Source organism: Rhinolophus sinicus, chromosome 1 (assembly GCF_057876585.1).
Source record: "Rhinolophus sinicus isolate RSI-liver-muscle chromosome 1, RSI-T2T, whole genome shotgun sequence".
Lineage (NCBI taxonomy): Eukaryota > Metazoa > Chordata > Mammalia > Chiroptera > Rhinolophidae > Rhinolophus > Rhinolophus sinicus.
This window is the reverse complement of record NC_142501.1, coordinates 4,869,097-4,896,219: the sequence shown is the minus strand read 5'-3', so window position 1 is coordinate 4,896,219 and position 27,123 is coordinate 4,869,097. Positions and strand designations below refer to the sequence as shown.

At 49.8% G+C, this 27,123-nt stretch overlaps 3 protein-coding genes and 1 long non-coding RNA gene across 12 annotated transcripts in view; 2 read left to right on the top strand and 2 right to left on the bottom strand.

Moving 5' to 3' along the window:
• Positions 1-8,298, top strand: part of PPARA (peroxisome proliferator activated receptor alpha) — a 65,275-nt gene extending 56,977 nt beyond the window's left edge. For both annotated transcript variants that reach the window (XM_019739218.3, XM_074326569.2), the window contains exon 7: positions 675-8,298. In XM_019739218.3, the coding sequence (XP_019594777.1) occupies positions 675-922 (248 nt within the window). In that variant the 3' untranslated portion in view covers positions 923-8,298. The remainder of the gene's footprint in view (positions 1-674) is intronic.
• Positions 8,299-8,529: 231 nt separating this feature from the next.
• Positions 8,530-14,514, bottom strand: CDPF1 (cysteine rich DPF motif domain containing 1). Of its 8 annotated transcripts, none has more exons than XM_074326578.2 (5): positions 14,112-14,137; positions 12,752-12,858; positions 12,040-12,152; positions 10,941-11,052; positions 8,530-9,823 (listed from the first exon to the last, which is right to left on the bottom strand). In XM_074326578.2, the coding sequence occupies exons 3-5, from the start codon at positions 12,150-12,152 to the stop codon at positions 9,677-9,679; spliced, it is 372 nt and encodes a 123-aa protein (XP_074182679.1). In that variant the 5' UTR covers positions 12,752-12,858; positions 14,112-14,137; the 3' UTR covers positions 8,530-9,676. The 8 variants fall into 8 exon arrangements, 7 of the variants coding, with proteins under 7 accessions (XP_074182679.1, XP_074182680.1, XP_019594779.2 ...); XM_074326579.2 differs by lacking the exon at positions 14,112-14,137 and adding an exon at positions 12,600-12,659 and having other exon boundaries at positions 12,752-14,100; XM_019739220.3 differs by lacking the exon at positions 12,752-12,858 and having other exon boundaries at positions 14,112-14,183.
• On the top strand, positions 14,503-17,929 carry LOC141570209 (uncharacterized). Its single transcript, XR_012494194.2, has 2 exons — positions 14,503-14,642; positions 17,770-17,929. It is a non-coding gene; the product is annotated as an uncharacterized LOC141570209 (long non-coding RNA).
• Positions 17,930-19,799: 1,870 nt separating this feature from the next.
• On the bottom strand, positions 19,800-26,639 carry PKDREJ (polycystin family receptor for egg jelly). Its single transcript, XM_019739210.3, has one exon. It carries the CDS (start codon positions 26,637-26,639, stop codon positions 19,800-19,802), a length of 6,840 nt encoding a protein of 2,279 aa, XP_019594769.3.
• Positions 26,640-27,123: the final 484 nt, after the last annotated feature.

Sequence of the window (27,123 nt, the reverse complement as noted above, 5' to 3'; positions counted from 1 at the left end):
AGCTCCTCCAGGGTCGTCACCTGCTGTGACCATTGGCCCTTCCTGCACCAGACCTCCCGCCCCGGGTCTCCTGGGCATCCTCTCCAGCCAGTATCCATCCTCCATTCAGATCTCGCTCCACTTTCTTTCAGCTGATTCACATTAGAAGATACCTGTTACAGTGCTTTGTACTGCAAAACCCAGGTAGCGCATTATCACACTCCTTAAATATTGGTCAAAAACTTGAAACCAAATATCTACTTTTGACTAAAGAAGAATTTCATATTCCATATAATACAAAATTGGTCGTAATCATCATTAGAAGGTATAGTTACTCCTCGCGTTCTGGGGTTTCCCCGACAGGCGGTAATCAGGTAAATCCAAAATGAAAGGGCCATGCTGTGAGGTCTAGTCGATTTAAGGGAATATAAATATTTAGAAATGAGCATTTGTATCGCTTCTCGACCTTTTGGCCGAGATCAAGTGTAGGAATGAGCATTTGTCCTGTCTGCCCCTATTAGGCCCAGTGACTTTGGAAAAAATCTAGTCAAGTTGACAATATCTGAAGGCCGTGAAGCTTTTGGTAAGAAAGGCCACGTTAAAATACGGACATGTGGTTTCTCAAAGTGATCACATATTGGGCGTTACCATGGTGATCGTCACACTCAATCGTCTCCTCTTTCTTTTGAGGACAGATCGTCCCGGCCTTCTGAACGTCGGACACATTGAAAAAATGCAGGAGGGGATCGTGCACGTGCTCAAACTTCACCTGCAGAGTAACCACCCGGACGACGCCTTTCTCTTCCCCAAGCTTCTTCAGAAAATGGCAGACCTCCGGCAGCTCGTCACCGAGCACGCGCAGCTGGTGCAGATCATCAAAAAGACCGAGTCGGACGCCGCCCTGCACCCGCTGCTGCAAGAAATCTACAGGGATATGTACTGATTGATGGTAACTGAGCAAGAGAGGAGGGACATCTCAGGAGTTTTAAAGTGACAGCACTACACACGAGCAGGCTGCTTTGCACAGACGCGCCGCTGTAACCTTCGAGATGGTAAGTGTAAGCCCCAGGTGGCAACCGGAACCCTGTTCCACACGTACTTCCTTTGTAACCTGTGCTTCTAAGAGCGTGCAAAGTACGGAAATGCTGGCGATGCGAGGCTGAGAGTCAGGACTTGGAAAATAAAGAGAACGCTATTCAGAGGCCTGATTTGAACCTACCCGGGGGTTAATCAGTGCAGATTTCTATAAATCACGTAATTCACCACTGAATAAACTGGTGACCTCAGAACACGTGGTCTGTCTTCCCTTGGTGCCACCGGTGACTGTTGTGCTCCTTTATAATTTTGAAAACTAATCAGCACTTTTTAACTTTTATAATCCTATAAACCTAGATGTATCCAAAGGTTAGGTATTTAAAAAGCAGCAAAATATTTATTTGGAAAACTTCAGTTCTGTTTCCTGAATTTGAAGAAAGACAACATGCTGTTTTTAATCATAGGATTTAGAATTTCAAAGAATTATAATATTTGATAAGCTATCAAAATGCAGCCATTGTTTTGTTTTCAGTTCACAGTTTTCTTGGTTGTGGCTAATATGTGGGGTAAAGCCTGTTTCCAGGTTTGTGTAGGAGGTTCCAGAAAACTGCTTCTCAGGACCCACTCTGGACTGGATCACAGGCCTGTGTGAAGCTGACGTCCGTGGTGAGCAGGATCATGACGAACTGTGAAAGGACCTTGGCATCCCAGTCCTCTCACCTCCGTTTCCTCTCAAATTTGAACCAACCCAGTCAGGCCATGGTAGTTTTCAGGGGCAACTGACAAATTATTTGTAAATGTGCCTCTGGTCCTGTGTGTCAAGGCAGCTCCTTGGTCTTTCCCTGTGTTGCTTTTTAAAATATGCGGTTTTGTTCTTGTGACTCTTGGTGGGAGTAGCTGCTACCTGGAGTGGAGAAGACCAGGCAAATGTGACTTTCTAGAGGGGGTAGGGGTGAGGGATCAGCTTGAAAAGCACTGGAGTGGGGAGAGGACTGCAAAGGTGGTTTCACTTAGTCTCAGGATTCACACCAGGCTGGTGGGTTTTACAAAGATTGAGAGAGTTAAGTGCCCTTTTCCAACCACATGTGTAAGGTGGTCTTTCCAATAGCTACAATATTTGTTCGAGCCTTGAAGATCAACTTCTGAACCTCAGTCTGCCTGTGAAAGCAATGTTGATTATGGTTTTCGTCTAGAGCTTGTGCACCCGGAAGCGCTCTCTCTTTCTGTGCAGCAGAGGAGATCCATTGTTCAGTCAGAGATTTTCAGCAGCCCCTCCCACCCATCCAGACTGGGCTGCGCTGGTCAGTGCCAGCACAGTGGGGGGGGGGGGGTCACTGGATACCTCACACACACAGCATCTGTGAGGTTGTATCCTTGACAACCACCCCCCATCTTTAGAAAATCTGGCTCTATAAGATCATTATTATTTGCTGTTAAGGAAGGATTAGGATTGATATTGATAAAGTTCCCAAGATCAGCATTAAGAAAATGCAACAGTAGAAGAACAATAAAACCGTGAGACTACAATTTTAAAAAAGCAAAAGTTACAATTAGAACATCCTTTTAAAAATTCCATGATCAGTGGTTTCTTAAGATCTAATCAAAGGATCTGTTGGAAGCAAAAGTATTTCCAAATACGAGCAGCACCAAACAAGAGGTCTTCCTAAGTCAGAAAGGAGCTAAGCTTTGAGTCACGTGGAGCATCCATTTCAACATTCGTTCCTAGAATGAGAACCCCGGACTGATAAGTATGCAGGTCCTGGGGTCCAAGGTCCTGGGGCTGGATTCCAACATCAGGTCTGTGCTGCCCCCTTCGACCACTGGCCTCTTACTCAGATGCCTTGAGACCCGAGCTTTCAGAAAAGTCTTTCATTGTTTAGATTTTCCTAAAACCGATCTAAAACAGATTTCACACTTTCAGCCTTAACAGTCAGGCCGACTGAAGGCACAGGTTGTATATTAGTAGCTTTAGTGAGTGTTGGATCTCTGGGGGCCTGGCCAGACTACACGGCAATGTCCCTGATGAAGCCACAGAAGAGGCCGCAAGTGACCTCAGCTTGAAAGTCACTTGCATTGTTCACTTATTATAGGAAGAAAATCACATGATCCCGTTCATTTTAAATAACAGAATCACTGTAAGTGCCACTCAGAATGTTTTGTGTCATCTAATCAGATTTCTCAGCGCATCCATAGTCAAATAGACGAGTTCATCACCAGTTCAGTGCAGTGTAGGATTTCAAACAGGGACTAGTGAGAGTGCATGTATTGCTTGCTAGGTTTCAGTAGACATTGGCACAGAGTACAATGGAAACGTCATCATAACAGGTTCTAGAAGCTTCCAGCTGCGAGCTGCGAGCGTGGAGTCACCTGGCGTGAATGCCACCTTGACTCCACTTTAGCAAGTCACTGCTTAAACCTGCTTCTTCATGTTCTTGACTTATAAATAGCAAAAAGTGCCAAACTCCTCTGAGACCACAAAATACCAAGCAGCCTTGGTCTTGGTCTCAGGTGCTGATGACAGTGACAATGAAGGGGCAGCTGGGACTCATCTGAGACACACCTCCTCACCGTGTGGCCAGCCGCGGGCTCAGATCCAGCCTGGTCCTGTCTACCCGCTCCTACGGCGTGTCCCTGCCTTCTGCATCCAGGCATTTCCCTGAAGCCTGAGGGCCGCACTGCAGGAAGCTATTTCGGGGATGTCCAGTATCATCAAAAGCAGGATACTCCCACATGCCCCAGCGAGAGCGGGATTCAGGAGCAGTTTGAATATTGTTGGAGCACCAGACGGCTGCCTGAGACCTTTCTACAACTCTGATGAGATGGATTCAGGGCCGCTTCCTAAGGTGGATGTATGCAGACAACAAATAATGAAGGTGAAGTGGAGGACAGACAACCTCGGTGCTCAGAACATTCATTCGCGAATGCCTGCGAGAGCTGTCCCTGTTTTAAGGGGATTCTTGCTTTTCATAGAACATAGCCTTCTGCTTGTACCGATGCGTGTCTTACCCAGGGCTGTCTAAAACGTTTGGGCAGCAGATGGCCTCAAGGTTTGTGTGGCCGGCCCAGGGACAGCACAGCATCTGAAGACCTGAGCAGAAGCTCGAGGCCTAAGTCAGATCCTGTGTTATATGATGATAAGTTAACGATTAACTTAGCAAGTACTGTTTCCCCAAACCTCCCCAGCATAACAGCTACCTCAATAGAGATATCAAAAGGCACTGGTAAAATTAAGGTACTGAAACCACCGCGGCCTGTTTGCTGCATCTTTGGTCAGACCATCTGTGATAAGAGCTGAGGCTGCACGCTTACCTCCTGTCCGCACTGAGAAGTGGAAGCTTAGCTGACTTTTTAAAGGAACTTTTATTGTTTAAAGGGAGCCTCAGAGATACGCATGTGCAAAAGTTGCTGCCTTGTTTAGTGAGACAGTTTGAGTGTGACCGGGTTTAGAAGTGGCGGTGGGCAGGCCTGCAGTGACCCACCGCCAGAGGCCTCCCCTCTTCAGCTATGCCTGCTGGCTGCGCATAAGCCTTTTTGTGGGGAAATCCTGCCGGAGGAGGATGGAAAGAGGTGCCTCCCTGCCAGCCTTGGTCAGACCTTGACTTCCCAAGGTCTTTCCCGTTAGTCGCACCTGTGCCTCTGTGCTCGACTCCAGACGTTTCCTGCCTCGTGCTCCCTTTTCAAACCATGGTGACACTGAGCACATTAGATCTTAGTGCCTGGATGCCTGATGGTTTTTTGGTCTTGATCCAATGGTCACACCTGTCATTGGAATGTCTTAGGAACTCCCGTCTAAATGTGGGTCCATTGTTTCAACCAATGACATTTCCAGCTAAAACTGACTTGACCACTGGCCTGGTCTTTGGGACTTCCAGGGACCCAGGGAAAGCCAGCCACCTTCACAGTACCTCTTCAACCCATGTGGCCTTTCAAAACGCAGATCCCGCTAGGAAGGCATGTCAGGTGCTCCCCTCCTACGCCATGGGTCTTTACTGCTTTCAAAGCAGGAGCACTTGACGTGTCTCCTCTGATGCTCAGCCGTTTGCAGTGGGGGATGGAATCACCCCCCATCTCAAAGTGGAAACAGCCCTGCTCCAATGACGGGCTGCCTGGCGTGGCAGGTCTGTGGCCCTTTCGAGCTCCTGCCAGCCTTCACAACAGGCAGTGCGGCCGCCCCACCCGCCCGTGCTCTGTGGGTTAGGCTTCGGCCTGCAAGGGTTACTTGCTTCAACGTTCAATTCGGGAGAGGCAAGGAAATTATACTGTCTATAGAAGTTGAAAACTCAGATCGATGCCACCAGCTGAAGGCTTACTGATTATTAAAATGTGTCCACGGCAGACCTTTACCACACACCCAACTTTTACACCGTTGGCACTGCCAGGCACTGGGCGGTTCCAAAGCCTGGCTCTGTCTTTGTTCTCGGTTTAAAACGGCCCAGCTTCTCTTCACTATTGGGCCAGCTGACTTACAGGGCTCCCCGCAGGTTAATGATTCTTACCCAGCAAGCCTTTGCATTGAGCTGTCAGTTCAGGGGCCTCTTGCCTTCCTGACAAGTGACCTTCAGACGGCACAGGCGGAAGTGAAGGGCCCCTGAACACCCACAGCAGAAAGGCTCTGAGGACAGCGCAGTGTGCCCTAGTGGGAGGAGCACATGAAGGTTGTGACAAATAAATGCTGACTCATCCTGCACTGTGGTGACAGCACCACCCCAACCAAGGGGCTCTTTGAAGCCATAAAGTTGCCAGGTGGCTGTCCTCTTGCTAAGTCCAGGGACTTTGCCCAGGTCACAGGCCCCTCTGAGGGACCTACCCAGAAAGATCTGAGATTAGGCTCCAAAGGTTGAGGTCTAAGTTTTTGCTCAGATTTTCGTATTTTTTAGGTGCCATTTTAATAGAATTCAGGAAAATGGTCATTGACCCCCCCCCCCCCCCCCGGCCTGTGAAACAGTAGAATAAGAATAAAGGCAGTACATCTGGACTGACTCACAATGTAGGAGACCCAACATATTGTACTTGTCTGGGAGCTACAATATAAAAACGAAAATGTGATATTGGAAGTCTCGTAACAAAAAGACGAGTCTTTATGCTCTAGTTTAAATAATTACATAATGCTTTCCATTATGCTGCTTTTTGTGGAATGCAGCAGATTCTCAAATTTTATTTCAGCAGTGGGCTGCAGGCTTACTAAAACAGAAAGCTGCAGTGTGGCCTGCTTGTTAGAGCAGAAGTGGGGCCACCGCCCAGGCTGCTGTCCACACTGCCTTTTCCCAGCTCCAGGCGCCTTCTCAGACCTGCCGTGGGGCTATCGACTGACCACTTGCTTCTCAAAATTTCAATTTGAGACACGAGAAATATAACCATTTACTTCCCGCTCCCCGAGAAGGGGAGGCCGTGTAACGTGGTCCAGCTGAAGTACAGCCACACCCTTGTGGAACCCTTTGCCAAATGGGACAGACCCAACTGCATCCGTGTGCAATGTCACATGCTGATTGAGGCAACTGATAACATCCAGGACGTCAGTGGCCCCATCACTGTTAAATGCATTCGTTGCCAAAATAAACAAACAAACATCCAGTTTTTACATCATAGATAGCAAATTAAGACCTAGGTCTGTTGTTTTGTTTTTTTTCACTTAAAATGTTTGCTATTTGGGTCAAATGTGAAAAACTTCCCTATTTTTCTCCAAGGCAGGGAATACAGCAGCCTCCTCCTCTCCTGCCCTCTCCCCGCCCCCACCAGCCCACCAGCATCTAAAGTCTGTTAACAAGGTGAGCTGCAGTACCATGCAGGCCGAAGGCTGGTGCAGACAAGCCCCCACGTGGAGCCGGGCCTCCTGGGACAGGGGTGAGCTGGGGGCGGGCCATGTGCCACCAAGTCTAGGCAGGGCGGTCAAGCTTCAGGCCCTGAAGACAAGTGAGTGACCAAGCTTTGCAAAGTAAAATCATTCACTTTGGGGAAATGTCTTCTCTTTTCAAAAGCACAGTCGGTCTGTTCCTTTTTTCAGGCCTAAAAAAATAAATGTACCTCACAAAAGATGAATGCCACTCAGTACTCTTTTTTGGTAAGATTACAGTATTTGTGTTTGAGTATCACTATTTTTTTCTACATTGTATAAAAAGAACCATGTTAATAGCTGTATCTTAAATACTGTGATTTGAGTTTTTAAAAAAAATCCTAATATAAATATTTTACTAACTTACAACCATGTACCTAATAACAAGCATTTGGATTCTTGGAAATCAGTGTTAACTGACATATACTCTTAATCGCCTGCTCTTGGAAACAGCAAGGAAGCTGGAACATCACAACTGAAATACAGCCGCTCACTCGCCGCCGTTTTCCTGTCTGCTGAGCCACGTAGACTGTCTCTGCGGAAATCTGTTCTCTTTGCCACACTTCATGTGCAGGAAGCACAGCGAGTCTGTCTTTATCATTTTTGCCACCTTAAACCCAGGTGAGAAGTCACTGACCTCACACAGCAGTGTCTCGCTAAAGACCACGAACTACTCTTGTGTAGTAAGTCGCTGTCTGCTCTGCCGGGAATTATTACCTGTGGGTTATTATTACCAAAGAACTTTGCAATTTGAAATATTCTGATGGAATATTCACATGGGCTGGTTCTCTGGCAGCCTCCAGATGGCTCAACCCGAAGCATAAAACGGAAACCACATATGTCTCCCATATGTTGTTTTCTGTATCGTGGTAAAATTTCCTCTTGATGTATACCTGTCCCGCCTCCCAGGACCCACAGGGCCCAAGGGGACGACACACACCAGCACGGTGCAGACTTCCAAAGCAAGGCCTGACCTTGGTTTCCCGGCATGTGTATCGTTCCTCTTGATGGGTGCCTTATACTCAAAGTATTTAGGGGAAGACAGACCCCTTGTTTTTACCTAAACAGGAGCAGTTGCAATGCAGATTTTTTGAGCAGGCTCCAGCACCCTCTCCAACTCAGACGCCCTCTCTGAGTTTGGGCGGGGCCCCGGGCCTCCGGAGGCGGGTGTGCAGATGGGCAAACGGCGCTGGGATCTTCCCACTCACGCTAACCGATCGTGGTTCCAGGCAATTAGAAAATGGCTGTAAAATAACTTTTACAAAATCTTGGGTCTTATTCATTTTGCCATTAGGAGATTGAACTGATCAATATACATATTGATTTATATCCTGAATTTATGGGAACTTATATGTTTGGAATGTCCTACTGTAAGACTGATGAATGTAAAGAGTTAATTTCAGGGTACAGTTTTGCCTTAATGGTTTTAAAAAATAAACTATTTTTAAAGATTACTTGGTGAATTTTGAGTGATGCTATGAGGATGAAACCAATCCCCAGACCTTAGGAACGTCTGCCCTCGGCCAGAGCCGTCCCCCGCCCCACTCACCTGACGTGGTCTTCATTTGTACAGAATGCGCCTGGGACAGTGTGGCCGGAACACAATGTCCATTTGTCTGCAGTAACATGAGGCACGGAGAGCTTTTAAAAGTGTGGACATCTGAAAATAAAGCCCAGCCCGCGGCTCGGTCCGTAAAAGCTCTTTATTCATTCTCTCATCGAACAGTTTCTATCACCACCCACGCAGTGTAAGGGGGCCTGGCAGCCATTACACAGTAAGAGAGCAGCACCCACCTTCCTTCTAAGAACCAGCAGACACAGGGGAGCTCATAATCCAGTGTGTCACCATGCTACGGGGGAGCCACGAGGACAGGGGTGTCGGGAGGCGTGCCAGAGGAGGGGCACCATGGTAGAGGGGTTCCAGGTAGAGGAGTGCCAGGAGAGGGGTGCCATGGCAGAGGGGTACCAGGGGGAAGGGGTGTCAGGTGCAGGGGGGCCAGGGGAGGGGCACTATGGTGGAGGGGCGCCATGATGGAGGGGTGCCATGGCAGAGGGGTGCCATGACAGAAGCACCACAGGACATCGGTAGACTGTAGGGGTGGACCTCACGGGCACGAAGAGTTGAGCCCGCTATGGGGAAGCAGCAGGCAAGCAACCGACTGGCTCTGAGGTGCGGCCCTGAGGGAAGGAAGCCGAGGGTATCCCTCTACCTGGGAAGAGAGTTAGGCCTGGAGCCAGACGTGGAAGGAACAGAAGACGATGGAAGCACCAACCCTCAACCACCCGATTCACTGACAGTCCGGAGCGCTGGCGTGACCACACAGGGTCTCCCCACGCTGGACCCACAACCCTGAGACAGCGGGATTTGGTCCCTGTGCTGCTAAGTCCACAGGGCCCGGCAGAGCAACGTGGGAACAGCTCCTGGATCTGATCAGTTGTACGAAGGGCACATCGGCCCCTCCAAGCCCGACTGGGGGTGAGCAGGACACGAGCCAGGGGATGACGCTGCAGGAGGGCCCAGCACCCAGCCTCGGCAGAAAGAGACGGCCAGCAGGCCCAGACTCGGCGTCCCTCTGCTCCTGCCCTGCGGTCCACCCCAGCGCCGGGGCACAGGCTGTCTGCCTGAGGTCTGCCTTGTGGGGGCCTCCTCTGCATGGCTCCCGGCCCTGTTGCTGCTTCAGGCCAGGCTCTAACTCCCCTGAGCCAAGAAACAAGGCCCGGACAGCGGCTTCCAGCTCAGCGCCGTCCCAGCCCCAGGCCACAGAGGCCAGCTGGCCTGGGAGCCCGTGCAGGACTGCAGGGCACTGCTGTGGGCCTGGCAGCCAGCTGCACTCATGTCCGAGCAGTGGGCCGGCTGGCGGGCCTCTTTGATGGAAGTTTCCTTTTCTCTACATCTTGCCGAATTTCCTGAGGGAAGGCATCAATGTGCTCCAGGACACAAGGGAGGCAAAATCTCTTGGAGTAGAATAAGCTGCAGTCCTGAAAGAAGGGGAGGGGGCTGAGTACCACCAGGGAGCAAAGTGCCGCCTCTCCCAGAGGCCAGCCCTTCACCCCATGCTGGGCAGGGGGCTGGGCAGGGTCCCCAGGATACACGGCAGCTGAGCGGAGGTGGGAAGAGTATAGTCCGAGCCAGAACAGTAAGAGGGAGGCCAGGGCCCGGGGCCTGGCCGGCCACCTCAACGAATGCGGTCTTCACCATGGAGAAAAGACGTGCGGGAGGGGTGGCGGCAAAGAGCCAGGCTCAGACCCGGAGGGCTCTGGGCTGCGGGAGTCATTCATCATTCCGGAGCCTACACTGAGCCTTCCTCCTTTCCGCCTGGGATGGACAGAGGCCAACTCTAAACGCGGCCCATGACACAGCTCCCTTCTTCACACTTCACCCTCAGGCAGAATGCTCGGGGACCTCTCGGAGGGTCCCTCAGATCACAGGGGCCACACTCCTTGGCCACCCACCACATCGCCATCCATCCTTGGGTCTTCTAACAATAGGCTCAGCTGTGCCTGTGACCGGGCCGCCAGCCTTTCCAAACCTCAGTTTCCTTACCTATGAAATGGGTATGATACCTCTTTGCCTGGTTTGGGGCAGGATGGAAAGGAGCCTCACTGGTAAAGCAGGTCCCAAGCACAGGGCCTGGCACACAACAAATGCTCAAGAGAGCACGAGTCCTTCCTCTGGAAGGTCCCCCAAGAACAATGAGAAAGGTCAGCACCCCATGGAGGGAAGCAGCACAGCGGCCATCTGCATAGTTGGTGGGAGGGGGAAGAACTACTGGGGGTCACTGGGGTGGTGCAGACCCTCCAAGAATCCATTTCCATTCCTCAACCCCCCAAGGAGGCCTTCTGCCCCCACTCTTCCCCTTGGCCTGTCCCCTACCCTCTGCTGGCTGCGGGGACCATCCACAATGAGGCGGACTAGCTGGCCTCTAAGAACCACCCGGCCCCCTCACCTAGTGACTGAGGGATGCTAGGTCACCATGGCAAGGAAGGGCTGAGGCTCACACTGTCCTCGCATGTCACCTCTCCCACAATCATGCGTGTGGGGTGCCAGCCACGGAGGGGGAGGGGGAGACAGCCCCAGCCGACGTGGCTTACCCACCGGGCCCACACACACCAGCCTGCTGCACACGCTGCACCTCGAGCCGAGGATCAGGAACTTGTCCTTGTCCGAGGTGAAGGGGTCCTTCATGACGTAGCTCTCCTCCAGAAGGCTGCGGGGCAGGAAGTGATGCCAGTGTTGGAACTTCTGCTGATGGAAGCTTGGAAACAGCAACATGGGCCTCCCTGGGGCCGGCACCCTGTGCGGCTCATTGGGGGAGGAGCTGGCCCCCTGCTCTGAAACGGCCCCGGTGGAGACAAGCATTACTCAGCCGAAGGAAGGGCTGCTGCGGCTCGAGCCCCCAGACCTCAGCCTGATTGCACCGGGGTGGGGGTGGGAGGAACGAGGCCTCCATCCAAGCCCTCCCCCACCCCACCCCAAGCATGGTGACACCCACTCCCGAACTGCCTGCTGCCACACTGGGACAACCAGGGCACATTACACCTGTGTAAGGTGCTGGCCTTACACCGCACATCAGAAAGGAGACCCACGGGGTCCGGAGACAACACCCCCAGTTCCTGGTCAGCAGAGGAACCCGACCAGAAGAAAGAAGCCTTATCCCCTGCCACTTGTCCCATGTGAGTAACATGTTGGTCAACTTTCCTATAATGAGGCATTTGATGAAGGACAAGTTGAAGGTCAAGAGTCAAGCCCGGGGACCCCCTGGCTCTCCTTCACGCCTTCTCTGGGCAGATTATAGGAAGCTGGCCCTTAGGACTCACTCCCACTAGTGCAAGAGCCACAGGCAGGCAGGCTTTCCGCTGGGAAGCAGCAGGCATGGCCACGAGGCCCAGCCCCCCATGAGGAGGCCTCCTTGGCTCCTTTCACTCCCAGCTGCTGGGCTGTTCCAGCCTGAGTCAGTGCTTCTAACCCCAGCTGGAGGAGGTGCTGGACTCTGGGCTGAGCCAGGAGGAAGGGGCTTGCAGGTTCTGGAAGAAAGAGCTGGATGGACCCTGCCCTTGCCCGTGCCTCCTCAGGTCAAACTGAAACATCCAGAGCTGGGCAGGGTGGGCCTGAAGCCAACACCCAAGCCACGTGTCGGAGTCACGCCAACCAGCTCTGGGCCGGGCTTCCTGGGCCACTGGCCACTGGTACTTACATGACAGACTGGCTGTCGGGGGGCTTCTGCCCCACATAGCTGTACGGAGCTGTCAAGGCACAGAGTTGGCACTCAAATACACCCAGGGGATGGCGCTCTGCCTCACACGCCATCTGCAAGATCAAGATACAAGGCACTGCACCTTCAGAACCAAAAGTTACCCATGTGTCAAAGCCTCTCACTGCATGTGTCTTACCCAGAAGATGCAGGGCACCCCTACAGACAAGGAACCTCAAGTTTAGGGCAAGCGCAAGACCTCAAAAAGACCTACTCAAGGTCACACATTATTTTCAAGTGCATGTGAGATATTCACCAAGAGAGATTCTATGCTGGACCATAAAATGAGCCAATTATCAAAAGTGGCTCAAAAAGAAATAGAAAACCTGAATAGCTCTATATCAATGAAGAAAACTGGACTAATAATTTAAATTTTTCCTAAAAAATGAAATAAAACAACACACACAAAAAAATGCCTACATGGTTTTACCAGCAAATTGTCAAGCATTTAAGGAAGAAGTAATACCAACATATAGAAACCGTTTCAGAATATAAACACGTACCCAGTGATTTGATGAGGCCAGTATTACAGGGACACCAAAACTGCCAGGATTGCCCTCATACTGTTAACCAGACAAAGCAAGTACAGGAAAACTACAGACCAATATCCTTCATGAACACAGCTACAAAAATCTTTAGCAAAATATAATGGTACCTCGGTTTTCGAACGTAATCCGTTGGAGTTCTGAAACGTTGGAAAACAGCCGACAGCTGGGCCTCAGGATCTTGCACTCAGCGGAAGCCACGTGACATGTTCGACTTCTGAGGCGTGTTCGAAAACCGAAGCGTTTAATTCTGGCTTTACGGCGTTCGTAAACCAAAATGTTCATCAACCGAGACGTTCGAAAACCAAGCTACTACTGTATTAGCAAATTGAATACAAGAATATAAGAAGCCTAATGCATCACGGCTGAGTGGATCCAATTCCAGGAATACAAGGTTGGTTTAACATTTGGAAACCCATGAAAGCAACTTACGACAGTAACAGAATAAAGGAAAAAAGCCACATTATCATTTCAATGTACATAACAAGCATAACAAAATCAGCAGAATGTTACAGAATCCACGGCCCTGAGTGGAGCTTCAAAGCTAAGGGGCTCCCGGACCGACTGCACAATAAACTCCCTTCCTTGGCATTTGGCGCCTGTTTGGTGGGGGTATTATCTTTCCCAGTTACACACACACACACACACACACACACACCCCGGGGTCACTTACTAACCTTCAGAGAGTCCCTGTATTTTCTGACCCCCTTCCCTCTGCCCTTGCTATTCCTCCCACTTGCAAGTCTTCCCCCCACATCTCTGCTGTAGAATTTCCCTCTGGCTTGCCTTTAAGATTTTCCCTTTATCTTTGGCTTTCAGCAGTTTGAAACCTATTTAACTTTTTTTAAAAAATATTATTTATCCTGCTTGCGCTTCTTTAAGCAAGCTTTCACCTGTGGCTTGATCTCTCATTATTTTTGGAAAATTCTTAACCATTATTGCCCGTCTTTCTCCTCTGCTGAGATTGCAGCTGCAAATATGTCAGGCTGTTTGGTGTGTCCCACAGTTCTTGGACCTTCTGTTCTGGGTTTGTTTTTACGCTCTTTTCTGTCTGTGTTGCAGTTTGGGGAGTTTCTACTGACCCGTCTTCAACCAAGTTCCCTGATTGTTTCCCTGGCTCCATCAAGTCACCTGAAGGCGTGCGTCACCTCTGCTGCTTCTCAGCTCTAACCTTTACATCTGACTCTTCCTCGTAGTTTCCTGAAACGCCCCTCCCGAGTCCTGCACGTGCAGGCCCGACCCCGGGATCAGAAGCCCGCGGGCAGCGCAGCCCTCCGTCACCCGACGGCCTCTCCCGCGTCCTCCATCCCGTTCCCAACACCTCAAGCAGCCGTTCCGACCACTGGCGCTCGGAACCCCGCAGACCCCCACAGAGGCGCCGAGGCCAGGATGCGAGCAGCGGGCGCCTGTAGGGACCGCACCGGCCTCTGGCTCCCATACCTGCCCCAAGCCCCACGCCACTCCACTCACCTCCGCTCTCCGCGCGCAGCCTGCGCCGTCCCTGCCCAACGCGCGTGCGCAGCCCCGCCCCGGCCCCGCCCCCGACGGTCCCGGCGCCCGGTGCGTGTGCGGCCCTTGCCCCCGCCCCGCTGCCCTAGGCGCAGGCGCGGGGCGGGGCTTTGTGGCTGACTTCCGCCTCCGCTGTGTCCGCCGGCTCCCGGGGGTTTGGGGGCTGCAACACCTGGGGAGGACCTAGGCCCGTGCGACCGGAGCTCGCCGACTTGGCCTGCTTTCTGGCAGCTCCAAGGTTCTCGGCTTCTTTCTGGGGTTTCCACCCGGCTCTGCAGAGTCGCGGCTGCTGCCGCGCGGCCCGCACATAACCTGACTGCACGGAGCTTGACACCCATCGTCGTCACTCTTGGTCTCGCGCTTCACGCTCTTCGGACTGAAATACTCAGGTTTTGTTTAGTTCGCTCGCTTGGTACCTGCCGCCCAGTAGGACAGGAGCCCCCTGCATCTGGGCTGCAGACGAGCGACTGTGCCCCTGAGGCATCAGACAAGGTGGGTTCCGCGCAGCCCTTTGGTTTCCTGGGACCTTTATAAGGCTGTGTGCACGTGGGGTGATGTATCACTGTGCTCCGCCAAAGCCCTGACGTGGGGCTGCGACGCCGTCGTGATCTGGGCCCCGCCGTCCTTCGACCTCCCAGGCCTTGCCCGGGTGCACACGGCTGGCACAGTTTCTCCTGCCGCCCAAACTCCCCCTCCCCGAGTCTCTGACAGGCTGTCCCTCGACCTGCAGTGGCCGCCACACCCACCTCGCTCCTGGCCTCCACTGTGTGTACCTGAGTCACCGTTCTGTGTGGCTGGGGGGCCTATTCGAGCCTGCAGGCCTGGCATCTCAGACTTTTTCCTTCTTGGGGAATTGAGAAATAAGGACTATACAAGGCATTTTAGTAATGCTAGGAACAAACTGCTCCTGGATCTGACCTGAGCAAGAGGGGCCCCTGCCCGGGCCCAGAAATTAGCAAGCACTTTGTTTCGTTACTAGAGAATACGCCCGCAGCTGTGCTTATGGCAATGACATTTTCTGGATCAATTCAAAGCATAGAGGAGTGAAAATACTCTATGATACTCTAATGGTGGATAGATGTCATTATATATTTATCCAAACCCGTAGGATGTACGCGATCAAGAGTGAACCCTAGTATAAACTATGGACTCAGCGATGTTGACATGTCACTGTAGGTTCATTAGTTGTAACTAATGTCCCAATCTGCTGGGGATGTTGATGGTGGGGGAGTTTGTGGGGGCGGGGGGAGGAGAGATATGGGAAATCTTATCTTCCCCTTAATTTTGATGTGGACCTAAAACTGCTCTTAAAAAAAACAACAAAAAACTGAAATGACAGTCAAATACAACGTGGGGAACTTAGAACTAGGAAACAGAAGCATTTGCTGGAGTCTGAAGATTCTTGTACAAATAATCCTGAAACTAATTTCTGTAGAGACTATTTTCTGGCCTTTGTGGATCAAAGCATAGTCTCTACTAAAGAGAGATTGGAACAAAGTGAGCAACCTACTGCAGTTTTCAGGTTTTTTTTTCTAATATCCTAGCACTAAAAAATGTGAAAAGAGAAAAACTTAATACTGTATGGATCTAAATATGTTGTAAGAAATGGTGATAATAGTGAAATAACGTTTATATCATGACATGGAAATATCTTGTAATATTTTGTGCAATAACGATAATTTGTCACGTGTACCCTCCTTACAATATTTAAACATGATATCAGTATTCCTGGTTCAATTCTAAATCTAAAGCTTTGAGACTTTTATTGACAGTTCCAGTTGCCGTTCCCTCAGCAGAGTGAAGTTTCCCCCAGCTGAAATAATTAAAAACTATTTACAAACTACAATAACTCAGGCACTGTTGTCAATACCACACAATTATGTGAAAGTCTTCATTATTATCAACACGATGACTTCTGAAATGAAGGCAAGAAAAGGAAATCTTACGGAATACAGACATAATAGTTCATGGGTTACATATATCTTTTTACCCACCCAAGCAGTGGCCCATTAACAGAATACCCAGAGGTACACCATAATTCAGTTATGTTTTTGCCAATTTCCAGCTACGTGAAAACCGTAGCTTTACATATAATTTTTTTTATTTTGTCCTTATGAAAGTGTATTTGTCAAGTAGGTGGATAGAAGATTTTATGTATAGTTTGTAAGCTTGTTTTATAACCTTTAAATATTTACACGTAGAGATATTTTCATCCTGCACTGGGCTCCCACAATGTTAGGGGTGGACTTGCTGGGGAAAAGAATTGCCTATATGTTGTGGCAATATTTAACAAAATGTTGCATAAATAGGGTCTTAAGAGAATTGCTTATAAGCTTTTTAAAAATTGCATTACTAAATGAGTATTGTACATCGTGTATTTAAGTGAAGACTGAGAAAGGAAATCTGGAAATCGAGAAATAGGAATTGAGTGCAGATTAGAATTTAAAGCAAAGTATTGCTAATAGCAACAAAAGGGGGGCACAGTGGAAGATTAATTCCTTATGCACCTCATCTCACAGGTAAGTGCCATCCTGTTCATCCCTTTCTCCATTTCTGCCAGAAAAATGAACGTCCAGAGGCTTGCATTTTGCTTTCAGTGCTAATGAAATTCCAGAAGAAGGCCTTCTTTTTTAAAGTAAACTCTTCAAAGTATAACATACATACAGAAAAGTACATACTTCTTAAGTGTACAGCAGGATGAATTTTCACAGTGTGGCCAGCACCCAGATAACGTCCTCCAGAACACAGGCCCCTGGAGGTTTTTTCTGATCAAGGGAAGTTGGCCTCCGTGGAGTGGTGGGGGGAGGCTGCATTTAGAGGCTTGCAAGTAAGTCCTCACTTAATGGAGTCATGGGTTCTTGGAAACTGCGAGTAAGGGAAAATATATATAAGGAACCCATGTGACCAGAGGCTAATGAATATAAACAGAAGTTAAGCTCCTATGGCATATTTCTGATCACAAGAATATCACCAAACTTCTAACTAAAGACCCAAAATGCTTATATGAAACACTAAAGTAAATGTGAGCTATAGATACATTTAAGAAAGACGAATAAAAACAAAGATCGTTATTTTCCAACCCGCTGCTTCTAGTTCAGGGTTGCCGGTGGCTGGAGCCTCCGGCAGCTCAGGGCCCAGGTGGGCACCCATCTTGGACAGAACAGCCATCGCAGGACACGATCACACACCCACACTCTGACTGGGACAATTTAGAGTTTATTTCTCATGCACATCTTTGGGACGTGGGGGGAAACCAGAGTCCCTGGAGAAAACCCACGCAGACATAGAGAGGACGTGCGCTCCGACAGTGGCCCCACCGGGAATCAGTTTTTTTCTCATCAATGTCATAACAAAATGACATTGAACAAAACAACGTTATTCAAGGACTTGCTGTATTTGTTTCCAGTGGACAAAAAGCCTTCAATGTTGTGTTGTTTTTTAAGTAAATAATAGCATAACATAGAAGCAGACCTTAAAAATGTAAGTCTTCATAATTAAAAGTTTGAGTAGATGGACACATTTCTCCTATTGCTACAGAGACATCTCTTTGCATATAAAACTTGTTCATCTAATCTGAGTTAATAAGGGGCTAAACTGAGAACATTCGTCTTTTTTCCAGTGCAATACAGACGTGAAGGTATTCATAACTGCTGCCAACTTGTTCTGGAATATACCTACCCTAGTCCTGGAAATACGATGAGAAAAAAAGGAGTGTTAAAAGACTCTGATATTATTGCCATATCCTGTGAAAATATCCTTCAAAGAAATTTGAATTTTTATTTGTCTCACTTGTTATTTTGTTTTCCCGATAATGTTATCATTCGCATTTCTCTAAACTATATAAATCCTTGCCATTGCTGTGCCAGGTTAGAAGGCCCCTGCTGCGCTCTTCTTTCCCAGGCTGTGGGAGAAGTCCTGTGATTGCTAAACTTCTCGTTGTAACCACAAGTTGAGAGTCTTGTCTTCTCTGCAGGACCTGCAGCTGCCGTCCTGGTCCTCACTCAGGCCGCCTCCGTCCTGGTACGGGCCCCCCCTTCCTGGACCCCTGAGGCCACTCCGGCAGGGACTGCCCACTTGGGCCCTGCGTTTATGACCCTGTAACTCACTCTCCAGCTGCACAGCTCCCAATCATAAGATGCTATGTTGACGTGGGGCGGGGGCCTCTTCTCGCCCCTGGAGCTGTCTTCCTGGGAAGGGAGGCCAACTAGGGTGACCCTGAGCCTTCCGGGCACCAGGAGAGGGACAAGTCTTTAGCTGATTGGTCCATTTGGGAAGGAAGTCTGGGCACACCCACCCACAGAGCCATGAGTCAGCCACGCCTGCCACCAGTCTCCAAAACCTCTTGCCCCGCTGCCTGCAGCTGAGGCATAAACTCTCACTCTGGGGTTCAGTGGGCAAGTGCATCTGACAGATGGCAGCTGGCCTCCGTCGGCAAAGAGGAGTCATCTGCCCCCACCTCATGTTTACTCTCTCAACCTGTTCAGAAGTCAGGTTGTAAAGAGGGGCTGACTGCAAATGTGCGCTCCAGTCAGACCAGTGGGCCAATGTGGACAGGGCCACACCTGTGACCTCTGCGCAGGACACTTGGAAAATCCAGATCTGACCTTGTGACCCTAACTGAGGGGCCTTGCGTGGGTCACTAAACCTCTTGTTCTCACCGGGGAGAGAAGACGGTGCTCAGACATCCCCAGGAAGAACCGATGGAAGCTGGCACGTGTGCCTGCCAGGGTCACAGGGACGGTGGTGAGCAACCAACCCCTGGTACAAAGCGGTCAGCGGCTGACTGTGTTGTCCCACTTTTCCAGCCCTGACTTTCAGGACAGGGCCCCACGTGTAGGTGCCCCTCTTGCAGAAATCACGACTCACATTTAATTCTGATACAGCATCCTCACGAATGAAGACACTTCTGAGTAAAAATACAACAGCTGCCAGCCCATGTTTCTCTTAAACAATAAACCACATGTTCTTTATTATTCAATAACAATCCACCAGGCTATAAATAATCAAAAGCCCAAGTCCTGGATGTATGTATTTCCAGATCTAGTATATAGAACATTTACTATCTTCCAGTGTGAACCCACACGCACACATACCTTTTTGTTTTTTAACAACAATTTTGTCTCATGGCCAGAAAATGTTACTACATTTTACATCCTTAACTTGAAGGAGCCTTAGGGAATAGATGGGGAGTGTCACACTTCTGCCCCATTCCCACCCCTATAGTCCCAAACTCTATGGCAAGTCCTGGAACTCCCCACAGGCCCTCAGGCACTGACCCAGCTGGAATGTGGGGGTGGAGAAGGGGGTCGAGGAAGCTCTGATCCGCGAAAGGAAGCCCCAGCGAGGTGTGCTGGGGGCTCTGTAGCTCCCTCCCCCAAACCTGGGTCTCCAACCTGTAAACTGCTGAGGGCTTCAAAGACATCTAACTCCCTCTAAAGGAGCTCGTCCCAGAACTCACCTGCTGTCACCTCCTCTCTCCCCAGGTCACGTGCCCAAGTGTAGAGGCCAAGAGGGTATATTTCCAAATGTAGGGGTGTGCCTTATGAATGATGTGGTAGAAAGCATGACTGAGACACCAAACATTTCTTAATTCCACAAACTGAGCATTTCAGGGAGACCCTTGTCTGTGGCCCTGGAAACCATCATGGATCACACAACGAGATAAACCATTTTCCTCCCGTTAATGCTTCTGGTCTTCAGCCCCAGATAGCGGCGGCTATTCTTCTCTGGCTGCCCGTACAGCATGTCCACAAAGAACTCGGGTTCGTCTTTGGCCTTGGATTGGAAGGACAGAAAGCCAAACACAGTTCTGAGCTTGCCGTACAGATAGGCCACTGCTTCCACTTCGTCTGAAGGGTCCTCATACACGGGCTGCTTCATGTCCTTACAGGCCGACAAAATCACTGCCTGAAACAAGTTGATCAATACGCAGATCATCACCAGCATAAATGATGACAGGAACAGGACCCCAATGACCTTGTTATGGAAAAATTCAGTGTTCTGAAAGGCTGACACGCAGTAGGAGAAGATTGTCTGAGTGGCATGGCTCAAGTTACTGTAGTTCCACTCGTGCTGACCGAATACCAGGTAGCCGAAAGCCATGTACATGAAGAAATACACGGACACAACGAGTGCCATGTGGCAGATGGCAGGCAGGGCGGTCTGGATGGCCCTCTGAGCCAGGCGCACATCATAGAGGAATCTGGAATACCAGAGGGTCTTCAAAAGTGTCAGAAAGAGCAGGAAACCCAAAATGATCCTCATGCTGTGATCCACTCCAGAAACTGTGTGAAAGGGAATGAAATCCACAGAGTTAGACGAGTAAAACCGAATTATGCCGGTGGCCAAGAAGTGTTTCCTGACAAAGAGCACAATTAGCACAGCAAACGTGCACTTCAGAGCGAAGTTGAGCAAATTGTACATGCTTCTCACGTAGGAGGCCCTCTCTTGCATGATGGTGTAGCCCTCATCGACGATGTAGGCCCAAAAAAAAATGAGGATGGCCACGTACAGGTAGACTTCTGCTGACGTTTTCCTGTTGAAATCAGCAAGTGAGAAAGAGTGCACAGATACGCTCGTGTGCACGACTCCTAACTGCGAAACCTCAAACATGACCGAAATGCTGCAGAACAGATTTACATCTGGATTAAAAGTTGTTAGATCCAGAATCACAGCCCATGTCTTCTCATCCAGCCAGTTGCTGCTTTGTAGTTCTTTGAGCCTCCATGTGGAATTAGATTCCTGCTGATCTGGAAAAAAATGGAAAGCATACCCACCTGACCCATAGGTGTGTAGAAGTCCATGGGAATAATATACCCATCTCTTTTCTGGAGGCTTATAAGTAAACCCTTTGGTATTCTTGTCGGTCACCTGCTTATCAACTTTATTCCAAAAGCTAGTGTAGCTTTTTGTGTCTTCTCGGTCGGTGTCATATTTGGGATGACAGTGAATTTCTCCTTTGATGCTATTTAGCGCAAAGCTTTTGGCAGGCAGACATGCTTTCTCACCAGGCTTTGCCCTTACTTGCCTCATCAGAGGAAGGCCGAGGATTTTGGACGAGCTGTCGGGAAGAAACGTTGGATTCAGGGAGTTGTGGAGCAAAGGCAACAGCACGCCATTGAGCCACCCGTAGATGTCCTCCAGCTTGGTCACCGTAGCAAGATCCACAGAGAACTGATCGCGAATGAACTGATTATAGTGGAAGCTGTCTGTGTGGCATAGCAGAGGGACAAGTGTCACCAGAAGGGCTAGAAAGATCAAGTGAGTTAGAATGTAACTCAGGAATAGGACGGCTCTTCTCTTGATCCTCTTCTTTCTTTTGAATATTCTGATTTCGTCTTCTGTGAGGGGCTGGTACATCCTGGTGCCTCGGATATAGGTGATGTACTTATGTCGCTTGAGCATCTCCTCTGGATGCAGCTGTGTGTTCTGCAGCATGACCTCGGTGTAACGATGCCTGCTCCCCCACGAGAGGTTTTTACAGTACTTGAGCTTTCCCGCCCTGATGCTTGACACAAGCATAATTTTAGAGGGCTGCACCAGAAAAACGGACTGACAGAACGAACAAAACGATGCAAAGAGCCATTCTACTGACGTTTCATAGCCATAAGTTAGTCCGTAAAATACAATAAAGAATGAGGATATACCAGAAGTGGTAAAAACCAAGAACCAGGCTACATAAACACACCACCAAGGCAGAACAACCCTGGGCTTGGTGAGGGGCTCAGAAGGGGGCTCTGCAGAATAAACACCTTGGTTGTCTGTCACATTTTCATTGTTGGCATTTGTATTAATATTTGTCCTGGGGGTGTGTGAGACCTTGCTTTTGGCTTTCTTATCCTGGCGCCCTTTCTTCAAGTTCGCCTTAACAGGAGACTTATGGAGTCCAGGACTTTTCCTAGAAGGAAGCCCTTCAGCCTCTCCTGAGGGGGCCTCCTCAGTCTCGTGAGCATGCCACTTCTCCAAGCGTTCCTCCCAGTGTCCACTTGCCGCCAAAACCCAGGGCTGCTTCTGAGGGGACACCTCTTCTAGAGTCGCCAGAGGTTTCCTCTGGGAATAGATGAACAACGAAGTGATCATTACTTGCACAGGAATCGTGATTAAGACACTTTGCAATCCTATCGTCATCGATCTGATATATCGGCTCCCTTCTGACGCAGTTTCTTTTTGTTTACTTAGATTAAAGAACATAATATTACAGACGAGGGAGGACAGCAACATTGCTAAACAACAAGACAGTCTCTGGAGCCTATTGAACGGTTTGTCAACGACGCCAGCAAACACAGAGAACCACATGTGCTTTGTCCCCAGCTCATCCGTCATATGTATAAGGAAGAAGTCCTCTCTCTTGAGAGGCTTGTCTGGGTCAGTCACATGAAACGTCCTGTCCAAAGAGGTGTCAATAGAAAGCCACTTCCGACACATGAACAGCCAGATGTGTCTGCTAAACAGATTTTCCACTTTGATTCTACTTAGATACCAGCTGGGGGCTCTGCCCTGGTTGTTGTGCCACACGCGAATGGAATGAATGTCCCCCAAGTCACCTTTTGTTGTTAGGAGGAAAGTGTGGATGCTTCCTCGGTAGAGAGTTACAAAGTCTGGGTAGCTTAAACAGTGTACATCGCTAGTGCTTTCTGTCCCTCTAAGTTGGACAAAGACACTGGCCCTGGTCCCAGCCCCACAACGGCTTCCTGTAAAAATAGTGACTAGGTAACATATGTTATCATAAGGATCGTTATCAGGCAGAACTATGACATGTTCCCGAAGGTACTGGTCGGTTTCATCCCTGTGCAAGGCCCAGAAAGCTAGGACTATGTACATGAGCATGAGGAAGAGGACAGTGAAGACAGTCACAGGGTTTTGGGTAATGTTCTTGATGACCTCTAACCGCAGATCTACAGGATTAGGGGCCACAATCACCTTGGCCGTCAAATAGCGGGCGTGCAGGCGAATGTTGGCTAATCCCATTGCATTCAGCTGCCGCCTGACCCTCCCTGCGTGCTTACAGATACAGTGCACTCTGTCCCAGGTGGTCTTGTCTCCAAGGACACAGGTATCTTCTCTCCAGTCACTCTGGATCCCATACATTTCCAAGCATTGAACGCTGAAAACAGCAATTCTCACTAGCTTGTCACTGAGCTTCATGACAAAACGAGGAGCCTGCAGAACCACGGTGACGGCGTACTCAGATGAGTGGCTTCGCTGAGCTATGACTTGCAGGAGGGACAGCGGAAGGCACAGCACGCGGGCCACCTTAACTGTACAGGCTGCATCAAACAGGCCACTCTGGTTGGCAATTGGAGGGATGTCATGGGGCACGAGGAAGGTGGCGACCAACGCACTGGGGCTGATCTGACTGCCAGTGTACACCAAGGCCGTGAACAGCACGGTCACTTCCGTCACAATGTGAACCAACACCTCCTTCCCTGCTCCGCTGTCCACTTCAAAGCGAAACGCCCCTGTTGTCTTTCTCAAGGACTCAGCAACATTATTAGGTTCATTGTCAGGCCCCACTGTGAGATTAAAAGCTGCAAAGCTCAGGTTTTTTCTGCGGAGGTACACTTCCGCTACATCAGGTGTGATCTCTATCACATCTCCTTTAGCTGTGGTTCCTGTCATTCTGAATCCAACCACATCTGCTGAAATGTTTTCCTGATAATTTAACCAAGGAAAGGGGTCACCTGCAAACTCACAAAACATCATAGAAATTGGAGCATTTTCAGACAAAGCAGGGACACTGCTCACATTTAGTACTGGATGAAAACAATTTAGACAGTGTTTCTCATTGCCTAAGATGCTGTTAACAACCCACTTTTCCGTTTTCTTGACATACATGTTAAAGCTCGAAGACCTCATTACAGTGGTTTCATTCCCCGGCACTTTACCAGTCAATATAGGGTCTGCTAGAGATTCTAATACATAGAAAGGGGCATCAACAACTTCGTGACGAGCAATCATCTTAAAGATATTGGATAAACTTGTTAATATTCCAGTGCTCACGATTTCTATTTGTTCAGAGCGCAAGTGTTTATCTTTTTGCCGATGCTGTTGTAGGGCTTGATTTGCTTGCCAAATCCTCAGGGTGGCAAGATTCTGAGCAACTCGAGTGAATTCAGAGACTCTCTGGGTTAATTCAGCAATAGCCATGGCTACCTGGCTAATTTCCACCAAATTGCTTACAGGGAGAATGAAAGACTGATTGACGAGGTGTTCGCGCAGCATGGATTTGTCCTCTTGCAGAGCTGATTCGGGTTTTATGCTATTCAAAACGGAGGCTGCTATGTACATTAAGTAGCCCGCAGGTAAAAAATCCTGCTTTTGAAGCAAAGTGGATATCTCTGAGTTCGGTCCTATGGTGAAATTGAATAACTGATGCAGCACAGTCTTTGATGAGTTTTTGTCAGTAGGAGCTTGTACAGTGGCGTACAAAGTCACCTGAGAGAAAGCTCCTAGAGAGTCATACACCTGGACATAGATCTTCACAGCGTAATGATTGACCAGCGCACCGACAGGGAGAAAGGAAGGGGGTGATACGGGCCCATTGCCCATATACAGGGTGGACCCCAATGTGTTCTCTTTTAAAGAACTGATTTCACCAAAACCATGCAAATTAGAAACTATCATTCTATATGTAAGAGGGGTGTTCAGATCCTTAAAATTACTGCACTGGATAACAAACTTAGTAAAAAATGCAATTCCGTTAGCTGGATTAATTTTGCATTCTCCGATTTCAGGGACATGGTTAACAATAAAGGGATGCCTGAGAACCAAGTTCACTCCACTCCAAGTTGCTAGAGCTACAGAAATCCAAAACTTAGCTTCAAAAAATTGCCTAAAAGCAAACGCTTTTATAGATAAGTAATCGCTATTCCTCCCTGTTGCAGTTTGCCCCATCCAATCAAATCCCATCTCATTCCCCGAAGGCGACAGAATCGACCACTTATAGACATCATGGCTTATGGCACAATTTGTGCAATTAAGAAACAAAGAAAATCTATCGGATATAACCAGAATTGTATCACAATTTTCAATACACGAAATATGTGCTCTAGGTGTTGGTCCTTGGAGCACTTGTACCCTTTTATCAGCAAATGCTGTTCTGCCACTCTTTTGTATCACCATTCTGAAAAAATACTCATGGTTGCCTTTAAGGGTTTCTGGCAAAAGTGTGAGGCCCGGGCCCAAGGCCCATGTCCACTTGAGATCAGCCTGTGCTGGAAGACAAACATCCTTGCTCATCACTGTTATTTTATCTCCCTCATAGTTTCTTGGATTTGTGGTACAGTACCAAAGAAAATGGAGTCCCTCTAAAGGGTTGTCTGCATCTGGATCAGAGGACATCGATCCATTCAGAACCAGCCCATCTGTGAAATTAATTGTTATGTTGGGATCCCCAAGAATAACCGCCTTCAGGGGACTTCTAACAATAGCGACATAGATGTGATCGGAGGCTTTCACCACATTCGGTTTTAGAGTCGCCGTGGCCACCACCACTAAGAGTCTGAACACATACACCCCCCAAGATAAAGACTCCTTGGGGATGTGCACAACTGTTGGATCACTCGGGAACTGGAGTTGTGTGACACTCAAAGGTTTAGTCCAGTCTGGCACATCAGATACTGAAGGCACAGAAAAGACATTCCAACGATGAACAGAGGTCTTGGGGAATGGGCAGTCATACTCGACGGTGGCATTGAGGGAAGCTTCCATCTTCCTGGTCAACACCAGGGGAGACCCGTCTTTGTCCCTGTTGATCTTTACCTTTGTGATAACACAAACATCCTGTGTTGATAACTGACAGGACACTGAAGACGCCGTGACTTGGGAACTGTCCGCGTTGACAGCTTCTAAAACAACAGGCGTGGGCCCATCTGTAGGACACTTGGTTTGTGCCACGTAGCCCCAGTGGGGTTGAGGGCCGCTGGGCACAACGGAGCGGGGCAACATGTGGACAGCGGAGGAGGCTTCCCGGGGCCTGGCCAGCCCGAGGTGAAAGGTCCATTCCAGAGGCCCAAGCGAGCGCTGCAGGGGGGTGAACCACTGTAGGGAGAGCTGGCCTCGCGGCGCTGAGAGGTGCAGGTCCACGTGGCTGGGCTCCGCGCGGCGGGCACGGCGGGAGCGTTGGGCGCCGAGCAGTACACGCACGTGGAGGCAGTGCTGGCGCGGCCCGCGGGAGGAGCAGAGGCCACGGCCACCGCTCAGCACCACGCCGCCTCCCGGGAACGCGCGGGGCCACAGGCTGAGGCGGACGCAGCGGCGGAGCAGCCCCAGACCCGGGGCGCCCCTTACCGAGCGCGGTGTGGCCGCCAAGCCCGGCGCCGAGACGCAGACCCGGGCCTTGGACGGGGGTCCGTGGGTTGCGGCGGGCGCCCCCGGGACCGGGACGGTGGCCGGGGCCTCGCGAGGAGCGAGGGGCGGAGGGAAGCGGCTGCAGCCCCAGTCTAGGCCCAGGCCCAGGCCCAGGAGAAGGAGCGCGGGCCCTGGCCCCATGGAGCCTGCCTGGGGAAAGCTGGGAGGCGCCGCCGAGTCCGCAGGGGTGGGCCAACGGCCGAGGGGGCGCGGGCCACGGGGGTCACGGGGCCGCAGGGTCACGGGGTGGCGTGGTTGCTGAGGTTCCCCGAGCAGTGAGTTGGGCCCAGGCTGCGGGCGCCTGGACCCCTTCCCACGCCTGTGTTGACTTCACATCAGGGCCTGCTTGTGGGATTAATTCGGCCCAGTTTCCTGACCCACTGGGAAGGCCCCTTAGAAAGAATCCCACTCCCCTGGAAAAATAGGAAACGGTGGCAATCAAGAGGGACTGGAAGTGCCCCGAGTGCTCAGGGAGGTCTGACTTTGGGTTTCTTACTTTCCTTTTCTTTTTCTACTTTCTTAAGGTGAAACCCTGAGTCATGGATTTTAAATTTTTCTTCTTTTGTAAAGAAGCATCTACCGTGTTTCCCAAAAAATAAGACCTAGCTGGACAATCAGCTCTAAA